Source organism: Hyperolius riggenbachi, chromosome 2, assembly GCF_040937935.1.
Source record: "Hyperolius riggenbachi isolate aHypRig1 chromosome 2, aHypRig1.pri, whole genome shotgun sequence".
Lineage (NCBI taxonomy): Eukaryota > Metazoa > Chordata > Amphibia > Anura > Hyperoliidae > Hyperolius > Hyperolius riggenbachi.
Window position 1 is genome coordinate 314,591,587 of NC_090647.1, and position 11,472 is coordinate 314,603,058.

Sequence of the window (11,472 nt, forward strand, 5' to 3'; positions counted from 1 at the left end):
TGCTTGCACACAGTATTTAAATGAGTTGGTCGTTAGCAGAGTCAGTTGCTGCTTGTAAAGTGGCTTCTACTATGTTGGTCATTTGTTTTCTGCGACTTTTGTTCGGTGTGTACGGAATATGTAAGATATTTGAGTGAAATTACCATGCAAAGAAAGAGAAAATGTATACCATTTTACTAAGTTTCTGAGTGTAGCACTCACACATACAGCAGAGCTAGTGCTGACTAGTTCAGTGCATGCCTGAAATTCTCACGGCCTTCCACTGCCCTTTACTAAAATGTTGAAGGGTGGTCAACTCTCTCTCCCCCTTTGAAAAAGAACTAAGGATGGTAGGAATCTGCACTACACTATGAAAACGCTCAATAAGAGCATTAAGATTCGTAGGCTAGTTCTGTTGTAGCCAGTACTAGCCCTGTTGTGTATTAGTAGCTATTAAAAAGTGAAGTTTACTTCAATGTAATTTTATTGCCTCATATCAACATATTATCGCCTTACATTTTTGTCCATTTTAGTATTTGTTCCATGATCATGGTTTTCCTATTTCAACGTTTACTAATTTTCTCAATTACAGACAGAGATCTGGGAGGTGATTTTAACTACTGCTGCTGATAATGAAGTAGAGATACCAGTTAGCGGAGGGCCAAGTGGAGACTTTGAGATTCAAGAAGAGGATGGCAAATCATTGACACAGCCACCTACAATATTTGATCTGGGCAATGAAGTGTTGCCGCCAGGCACAGCACCCACTGACCATGGCCGAGGAAGAAAGGCAGACACTGGCCTCATTGACAATACCATTGATTCCGGAAACACATTGGCACAAATGCCACAGAAAAACATCTTGGAAAGAAGAGAAGTATTGATAGGTGGGTTTAATATATTTGTTTGTGTGGTGTACAGTTGCTCAGATTATACTTTATTTTATTTTGCACATTTGTTTACAGCCGGCAAGTGTTATTCAGCACTTTGGAAAGAACAAATAACCTAATCAGATTACTTACCATCTCATAAAAGAGACTCGCAGCCTGGTATCCTTATATTCTTATGCTGGGAATACAAGGATTCAATTATGCGCCGGATCGAGCCGCTGGCTCGATCCCGGTGCGTCCCCGCTCGTCCCCGGGTGCGCCCGGTTCGATTCCCGCTTGTCCCCGCGGGCGCTTCTTATTTTCCGCTCGTTATTGTCCGGCCGCCGGGATCGAGCGCAGTATCGATCCGGCGGGTATCAGACACGTCGGAAATTATCAATCGAGCCATCAGCGGCTCGATTGATAAGAAGCAATCCATCCGTGTATGCCCAGCATTATGCTGGGAATACATGGTTCGATTCTGAGCCATTTAGATGGCTCGATAGATAATTTCCGACATGTTCGATCTCCTGCCTGATCGTTTCGCCGCTCGATTCTGCATTGAAGACAATGCAAAAAGATAAGAAAAATGAGCGGAAGATAAGAGAATCACCTGTGGAATCGAGCGGGGAATCAATTGAGCAGGAGAATCGAGCGGCAAAATCGAGCCGTGTATGCCCAGCATTAGGAGTGAAAGTAGATACTCTTTTTGTGATGACTTTTATTACAGAACAGTCCAGTAGCAATCTGAGATGATTTTTATTGGTTTTCTATATAATATGACTATGTTAACTGAAATGTGGAAGTGTGAGCAAGTTCTTCAGTTTATGAAATCTGCAGGCACTGTAGCCTCTGAAGAAGTGGATGAGTAGGGATGATCACTGAGCTACTTTTGAGTATCTCATGTACTTTTAATTTTGTGTTGGTGCAAATTTTTGTTTAAACACTGACTTACCTTCTTAATGCATTGAAGCTCTAGAACTAGTATTTGGCATCCTGTTGTTGGAATGTCTTCTTCCATCAGTGCTTAATCTCTCAGTTGTGTTGGTATAGCTGCTCCTAGGACCTTCCCTGTAATCTGTATTACTGTTTCCTGTGCCTCTGGGTGTATACGGCATATAAAATCCTCGCCAAATGCACTGTTAACTGCATATCTGGTATACACATTGCACTGATAGTGTGAACCTATGTTCAAAACATTCATCTACAGATTGTTTTACGGTTTTGCAGTTTTATAATGAGAGCTGTACGGACAAGCTGCTCGAGTCCCAGCTTTGTGAAGGGGGATATTGTGGTGGGGGTGTCGGGGCACCCTGTAGAAAAGGCACAAGAGACAAAAAGGCGGGAGCCCAGTAGTGCAATACGTTAATGCAAGGATGGAAGAAATTGGTGAGAATAGGAATGCTACTCACAAAGGAGGGTTGCAAGGGGCAACCAACCGCAGGAAGCAGGTGGAGACCATAAACCCGACTCCACTCGGGGCGGTCCCAGGGGGACCCGGTTGTGGTCGCTCTCTTGAAAAAACGGAGACAGATGTTCACTGTGGTGGCAACCACGGGTATACTGTCACTACCCCTCCAATAGGAAATGTTGGGGGGTGTACTAAGCACAAATAGGGGGAAAGAGGCGCCCTGGGTTGTATAAAAGCATCTAACAACAGTTTAAAATGAAAAGGATAACGAGGTGTCTTACCTCAATGACGAAATCTTTGTATCATACAAAAGATTTTATTTAGCACAGGCAACGCGTTTCGCGGGTCTAAGCCCGCTTCCTCAGGCCAATAACAGTGCCAAATGATAGATACCAGTCGGCGTAGGGAAGGCACATCAGCAGCACTAGGCTGTGTTAACTGCCTTTTAAGTTTCCACAATAACAATAAGCAGTGGGCAAGATTGATCTGAACAAATAATCCAGATCCCTAAATGGGAGGACAACACTGTCAGGAGACAGTTATACACACTTTAGATTGTCAACCAAGATGATCTTAAATGATTGTCTCAGCCAAGGAAAATGCAAAGTGTATCAGGAGCTTTAATGCAGTCATACTGAAAAGTCTTGAATTGAAGCTCTGTTCATAAATGCAGCACTTGCACTACTTATCTTAGTTGTGTTTTAAAGATTACCTAATGGGATATTTAAAATAAGATAAACGTGTATGTAACGTCCCAGTTCTACTTAGTACAGGCTGTGTTCCTTTTTTATCCCTACAAGCGTTAAAGTGGACCTGATCTCTTGCACAGGACAGAAGGAAAACATAGAGAAATGCCCCCTGTATGTATTTAGAGAGTTTAGCCTAATTCCCCATCATCTGTGACTAATCACAAGTGTAATTTGATCTCTCAGCTTTGTCAGCGCAGGAATCTCGGCAGGCCTTGGCAGAGCAGCGAATTTGTAAGCACAGCATGTTATGTCTGCTTCCATGAAAGCAGGAAGTAGAGACATTGCAGATTTATTGCAGGATTTCTTTCAGCTGTAACAAAGAAATGTTTTTCTTTAAAGGTTATTATGCTGCTGCTTACCTTTTAGAGCAGAGAGGAAGTTCTGAGTTCAGGTCCCCTTTAATAATCCAAGTTCATAAATCAGAGTATCTATGCTTTCCCCCCTGACTACCTCATGTGGATGATAACGATGATGAGACAGGGCATGGGGTTTTGACAGCTGTCTGTCAAGTAAAATTGTACTGCCATCTCAACAGAAAATGCAGGAGCCAGCCAGCTGGGTATTTAAGTGCGCTATTTGTATTGCTAAACGTACAATCATGCAATGCACAAAACTGTATGCATTGCTGATTCATGCACATTTACTAATACACAAAACTGTATGCATTAATAATGAGGAAGAACTAGGGCTTTATGTAGTAAAGGCACAGTCTAACATCTTTTATTGAACATACTAAAGTGACATGCTAGGATCTTAAAAAAAGGGCTAAACTCATTACTGCAAGTATTTTGCATTATAAGTCTATCACAAATATATTGTTAGTTAACTGGCATCTCCCGAAACTAGCCCAGACAGTTGAGGGGCTATTATTGATTGTAGTAGGGATATTAGATTGCAAGCCTTTCTTGAGGGTAAGTTAAGCTGGCCATACATTATACATTTTTTTTTGCCCAATTGGACGTGCGATTAGACAAAAAAAGTCTAACTGTGCAAAAATTGTGTTTTCCACCGGCAATGTGATCGACTCGCAAACTACAGCACGTAATCCGAAATTGTGGTTCTTGGTGTTGTTGATCTCAGTTCAATTGTAATGCCAATTGTGGTATGGATCATATAGTGTGTGGCCTGCTTTAGTGATGTTTATAGTTCAATGTATGCTGTAAAGAGCTGCAGAAGATGTTTGCCAGTCAGATGCTGGTGAAGTGATTCCTATGCCCTTGCAGTGCTTTGTGACTGTATAGTATTAGAGAGAGGTAATAACACTTTTCTGGGCATGTAGTTCTGCTAGCATTCCCAGCCGTGTGAATAGAGATGTATTTTTATATGAAACCTGGAAAAACAAAACAAGGATTTATGTAGAGAAAAAACATTGTTCCTGCTGTTTAAAGTACGCATAACTACACAACCACTAAAAAACCTTCCTGCAACTGTCTGACATGGCACAGGTGAGTGTTGCAGGGCTGTGGAGTCAGAATTAAGGAGTTGGAGCACTTTTGGGTCGGAGTCGGTGGTTTCATAATCTGGAGTCGGAGTTTGAGTCGGATTATTTTTATACCAACGCCACAGCCCTGGTTGCACGTCTTTGCAACTGTTAACATTTTTATAAAGTGAAGACTACATTTTCTGTATTCTTTCATGTCCTCCATAACCTCCTAAAAAAATAACGCCCTTTATTACTTATGTTCTGGGATGGGCTCAAATTTCAACTCCAAGTAATTTTATTTCTCTGCAAGCAGCAGGGATTATCATAGCCAGAGCTGGACCCTTGTACAGAGCTAAGGGCTCTTTCACATCAGAGCTTGCGTTGGAGAACGCTCAATGCATACGTTTTGTTGTATGCGTTTTAATGCGTGTGCAGTGAGTGTGCGTTTTTAATGCGTTTTCAATGCGTTACAGCACATAGGAAAACCCAGGTCATTTTTTTTCTTTTAGTTTTCAACTTTCTACATTGTTCCTCTGTTGCATTCTGGGTCTGATTGCCTGCGTTAACGGATTAAAAATGCGCATAGTGTGCGTTTTACATTGACTAACATTGTAACGCATAAAGCTAGCGTCGGCCGAAAAACTGCGCCTGGGTGCAGTGCAACGCAATGCACAAAAAGGCTGCGTTATATGTGAAAGCTAAAATGAAAGTCTATGGACTTTCATTTCACCTTGGGTAACTCAAACTTTACCCGTTGCGTTGAAACGCAGAAAATCTGCCCTAATGTGAAAGAGCCCTAACCAGATTCAGAAACGATTGACTAATTATCTGACAGCTGATTAATCAATCAAGCGGACAGGTATCAGTCATTAGCCTTTCTGAATCGGATTAGTCCTGTGTAAAGATCCAGTTCGGCCCATGGAACTCTTACTGTGGAGCAAGAGTTACAGCCTTGTTGAGTTTCACATCATGTCTCTACTCATGACCAGCATTTTTAAATAAAGGTCCTTGCCTTATTACAAAGGGTGACATTAGATCACAATTAAGCATGTCCTTTTGATCAGTACTTCAAAGAATAATGAATATTGCAATTTAAGAATGAAATCACAATGCTTACATCACTCCTGTCTCTGCTATTCATAGAAAAGACTGACATCAAAGATAAAGCAGGTGTCCTGTCCCCTGGCTAAATTGGGCAGGTGTATACCACCACCTGAGGTGCATTACTGTAGACTGAAATATGACAGATAGGTGTGATTCACTACAGCCTTTGTCACTGATACTGCAAAAGCCAAAGCAGTAAAGTAGTCTACTTGCAAATTGGAGTTTTCAAAGCATGGTTTGTTTCAAAAGGCTCAGCTGCTTACATTTTCTTATATGCTGGAACATGGCCCAAAGCACTTCCATGGAAATCAACATTTTGTCTCTTCTTCTTCTTCTTTAAACTTTGGTGACCTTTTGCATCCTGTTTTGCACATCCTGAATGTTAATATCCTTTTCTATAACTTTCCTACAGTGGATGTTACTGGAATTTGAAAGTTAAAATTGAATAATACATATCATGTATGTGTGTGATAATGGAGTGGGTTTCTTTATTCAGCGCAAATTTCATGTGAAATTGCAGATGTGTAATTATCACTTTTTGGGATTAGTTGTAGTAAAAACCTGGAAGTAAAACGCATTTATTCTGTGATCTTTGTGAAAATCTTGCTTCTGAGATTAGGAGTCAAGGGGGGCCACAGTGCACTCATGGGAATCATTTATTATGACCAGTCTATAGAAAAGCGGAGAGGTTACCTTGCAATGGGTTGGCCTGGGGAACTGATCCTTTTTTTCTCAGGTTTCCTTTGCACTCACCTTGATAAATTAACCCCATAGTGTTTTTGAACTGTGAATTGACCTTATACCCCCACCCATCCCATTTCTCAGCACCCATGTCATGTTAAGGATCACTAGCTATTTTCTGCTCTTGGATTGGGGACCCAGTTAAGTACTGGTTTAAGGTACCCATACATGTACTAATAGATCTGTGGTAGATCAGGTAAACGATCCACATTTATATATAGATATTCATGTTTCCAACTTTATCATCAACCACTTCCTGTCCTTTCTGAGTGCAGCTGCACTCAGATGTGTCTCCATGTGATGGATGCCTCTCCCCACCCATGCCAAGCAAGTCCTTGGCCAGGCAAGCAGGTGCTTTTTTCACAGTCCTGGCCATGTACCGCCTGACTTGGCGCCCCTACGTTCACTCCGCACAGGGGGTAATTCTGGGTTTCATTGGCCAGGACTGCCTCTCACCTTCCTATGGTCAGAGCTGTACGGTTGGGGTGACGCAGAAGGGAGTTAGGTAGCCCACTAGAAGAAGAGTCCTGAAGTCATCACATGACTATCTTGTAAAGCTAGAATCACATTATTTAGAGGTGTTGTTTTTTTTACATCATTATCGGCTTTGGAATATTCAGGGGGTAGGGGAGGTATTGTTATTTATTTTTTTTTTTTTAAAGGAGGATTTTCACTTCTAATAACATCCTGTTACATTTTTTTTATCTGGGCTAGAATTATTGCTCTGAGGAATGATTCCCATTATCTTTGCTAGTGTTAGAAGAAAGTCGACAGACTATTGTTATCTTTAATGGGTTCTTCTTTTACTCACACAGAAAGGGAAAATATAATGAATGTGTTTTCCTGTTAAGAACATATAATGAAACGTTTTTTTTTTCTCTTCTTAGCGGTAATAGTTGGGGGAGTAGTTGGAGCTCTGTTTGCTGCGTTCCTAGTGATGCTTCTGATTTATCGCATGAAGAAGAAGGATGAAGGAAGTTATGCTCTGGAGGAGCCCAAGCCAGCCAGTGTCTCATATCAGAAACCGGACAATCACGAGGAGTTTTATGCATAGTAGGGGGAAGCTATCCTTTTCCCTTTCACCAGTCACAATGATCATTGAGCCTGTGGACGGATCCTACAATCATGGCTCACATCTTGGATGTGGGCCTTTTCTGTTTCTAAATCTCAGCTACCTGACGTTTGATAACATAAAGTCTTATCAGATTGAGACACTCCACCAACCTCTGGAAATAGAGAATGTTCCTGTTGTGCGATTTCTTCACTGTTCATTATATCTTGCATCTGTAAGCTGATAATGGCCACAACTGCCACGTGCCTCCTCCGGGGTTCTTCTAACACACTTGACTAGTTTACCTCTCTGTGGCTGTCATGTAGCAGATTCTGGGATCCACAAAAGCACAAGTGATACCAGTTGGGTTACCTTGTATTTCAGTATTGGCGTATGGTTTGAAATACTGTCTGCCTCGAAGGGACGTTGTTTTTTTATTTTCATTTCCAGAGTAGGATGAATGTGTAGATCCTAAAGGGAATTCGGAATATCGTTTATAAGTGTATTTATCATTTTAGTACATTTATATTGGTAAATTTCCAGTCCGACCACAGGCTCTGCCATCAAGCTGTAAATAGGATCTTGTGTAAATTAATAAAACACTAGGGAGTCTAATTAGAGAAGAGACGACAATACTTTTAACGTTTAAACAAAACATTCTTCAGCAGATATGTTATTTCGTGGGTGTGAAGAGTAATTATGGATAAAAGCTTTTTGATTTATTATGGTACAGTGATGGAAAGGGGTGATGTAGGTGCTTCAGTTACATGCAGTGCCATAAAATGGGGCTTTGGTTAAACTGATCTCATACCTCCCAACAAAATATATCAACCAATCCCAGTCCTCCCAAAATTTGCACCAAGCACAGCAAAATTTGGTCAAATCCTACCTATATCAATTTTCCTCAACTTTTACTGGACCAAAAATGTGGATAACCCTAAAAATAATGACTGTATGGAGGTATGTGTATTCCCAAAGAGCCTTGCTGAATAAGCCCCAGCTCCATCATGTGTAGTTTTCTTAATAAAATTAATTTAAATATTACATCACTCACATCTTTCCTTCAAGGTGAGTAAATACACCCAAATAGTTCACAAAGAAAATAAAATATATATATAAAAACATAAATGGCAACGTGTATATAAAGTCTTTCCCTTACCATGTGTTCATCAAATTGCAGATAGGAAAACTGAGTAAGTGCACTGCTAATTTGAAAATGATTCTAAACTTGTAAGTTTTATTGGGTTTGGACATTTTTAGAGTTGGAAATAGCAGGTTGGATCTCCGCTGGCTTTTATGTACGCAGTGGTTTATTGGTAAGATCTATGCTTCTAATCTCATTGGTACACTTACATACTATAGAACTCATTCTTCCTATTCTTCATTTCATTTATTAGCTCCTTCTTCGCTCCATAGTTATCCAAAATCTTGCTTTAGAGTAAAAGCATTTAACTTATTATCATTTCGTTTGAGTGACTATCATAAATGTACCTACTGCATACATCATTCAGCATGACATATAATGCTCTTGTGGCGACTGGGCAATGTTTTCTTTTGTTTGGTCAGGTTTTTTGTTTCCCCTTCATTTCTTCTAGGCAAAATAACATCCACAATGAACGGGTAGGATAATGTTCAAATGGAGGGGTAACATTAAATTTGGGCACACAATTAATTGTCTTAAGTCATCCTAATTTTCACCGTGCAGAACATATAGGCTCTGGCTTGGTAGAATGCTCTTGAGAGATACGTTCAAGAAGAAAGTGGAATATTATGTTTGTATCCATTTAAAGGGTTTAAGAAATACAGAGTTTAAAGTGGAAATAGAGTTCCTCTCGATCAAGCTGAATGTCATTGTTATGGCAGTGTATGTTTTTTGTTGATCTCCCTGTGAATAGAGACTGAATGTAAAAATCCATGGGGAGTTGTCTGAGTCTGCTGCAACTGCATCAACCAATTGAAAAACACGCCTTTGCCTGACTTCAAAGAATGGAATGTCATGAATGGTCAATACCAAGACCTGATATTTCTTTTTTACATCCATTCAATGTGGTATAAATAAAATACTTTCTAGATCAAGGGGTTGGGTAATTGGGTTGTACTGTAATAGCGCATTTTTTGTATGTACAGTATGTAATTCACTAGGATTTTAGCATTAAAAATCTGCTTATTAAAGTCTGCTCTGAATGTGTTCTGAATCTCAAAGCACAGACTTTAAAGCCAAAAGCTGACATAACTTAAGCATCAAGCAAAGACAAAATAATTCACTTAAAGCAAATAAGACTATCTTTGCCAATGATTCTTACACAATGTTGCAGTAATGTATCTTCCTAATTTTATAATTATTTCTGTGATGTACCCATTAAGGACAATAAAAATGAAAACAATTTGAAATTATTTTGATTGTTTTTGATTTTTTTTTACCTTAAAGAGACACTGAAGCGAAAAAAAATGATGATATTATGATTTGTATGTGTAGTACAGCTAAGAAAAAAAACATTAAGATCAGATACATCAGTCTAATTGTTTGCAGTGCAGGAAGAGTTGAGAAACTCCAGTTGTTATCTCTATGCAAAAAAGCTATTAAGCTCTCCGACTAACTTAGTCGTGGAGAGGGCTGTTATCTGACTTTTATTATCTCAACTGTAATTGAACTGTTTACTTTTCCTCTGCTAGAGGAGAGTTCATTACTTCACAGACTGCTCTGAAAGACTCATTTTGAATGCTGAGTGTTGTGTAATCTGCACATATTATAGAGTGATGCAATGTTAGAAAAAACACTATATACCTGAAAATAAAAATATGAGAATATTTTCTTTGCTGCTAATCTTCTAGTAATTATTCATAGTACACAACCAATTCATTATATCATATATTTTTTTTCGCTTCAGTGTCTCTTTAAAGGACAACCGAGGTGACATGTGATATGATGAAATAGACATGTGTATGTACAGTGCCAATCACACAAATAACTAGGCTGCGTTCCCTTTTTTCTTTCTCTGCCTGAAAGAGTTAAACATCAGGTATGCAAGTGACAATTTCTGTCCGGGTCGGACTGAGTCAGACTATAGCATAACCCTCACTGATACTGAACTAGATTTAAATATAACATAAAACTGTGGGATATCTAAAAAAAATTCATTTTTAGTAGAAGGAAGATAGATACAATAGTTTTTCTCATCAGTTTATTTTCACCTCGGATGTCTTTTAAGAGCTAAATAATTGTCATACACAAAAATGTTGTAAATGGAGGTTTATGCAAGGGATGTGCTCAAGAGGGGCTAAGAAACGCAAATACTGAGCAAATTAAAATCGAGTTCTTGGCATAATGCAAAGAGGAACTTTGCTGAATGTAAATTAATGATTAAAATTGCTTTTATTTTTTTTTTCATATTTAGACGTTATTTAGTCGATATTTGCCTATTGTAAAATGTTTTCTGTCCCTGATTTACATTTTTCAAGTTATCTTAGGTCTGCTTGCATGGAGTATTACTGCGCAGTGTTTGTTTTGTGTCCTGCAGTTAGAAAAAAACGGCTGTATAGTCGAGGAGTTGGAGCAATTTTTGGGTACCTGGAATCAGAGTCGGAATTGGGAAAAAATGCACCGACTCCTAATGAATTTAAACTGTAATTAAAATAGAAAGTACGATAAAATGTTCTATTTCTCAGATAATAGTCATCATAAATATTATAATAACTCTGCTTTGTCTACAAAAATGAAATAAACCAATCAAAAAATAGTTACTTGTACTGCTTCAATAAAGCAGTCCCCATATTTATAAAGTCAGATATACATATCTGATTGTGACTGTATATATGATATGTACACCGGAATCTCTTATATATAATAAATAACATCTATGCTGTAAGAATAAAGCCTGATGTGTAGCTGTGTCACTAATAAAGGTGGTCAATGAGATGGAAATAATTCTGCGCTGATGCTGGTTTATGCAAATGTATGCACTCCCTTTGCTCATGAAATCAAACAATTTGATATGTTGTTAAAATTTGCTTTGGTGACTACGAATTAAAGGGTACTTGAGACGAATGAAAAGACAAGTTTTATGCATACCTGGGTCTACCTCCAGCCCCCTTAAGACTAATCAGTCCCTTGCTGTCCTCCTCCGCCACCTAAATCTTCTGCTATG

The 11,472-nt window shown here is 39.1% G+C and overlaps 1 protein-coding gene across 1 annotated transcript in view; it reads left to right on the plus strand.

Moving 5' to 3' along the window:
- Nucleotides 1-9,721, plus strand: part of SDC3 (syndecan 3) — a 157,455-nt gene extending 147,734 nt beyond the window's left edge. Inside the window, exons 4-5 of the mRNA XM_068269146.1 lie at nt 572-866; nt 7,164-9,721. Coding sequence (XP_068125247.1) covers nt 572-866; nt 7,164-7,330 — 462 coding nt within the window. The 3' untranslated portion in view covers nt 7,331-9,721. The remainder of the gene's footprint in view (nt 1-571; nt 867-7,163) is intronic.
- The last annotated feature ends 1,751 nt before the right edge of the window (nt 9,722-11,472 follow it).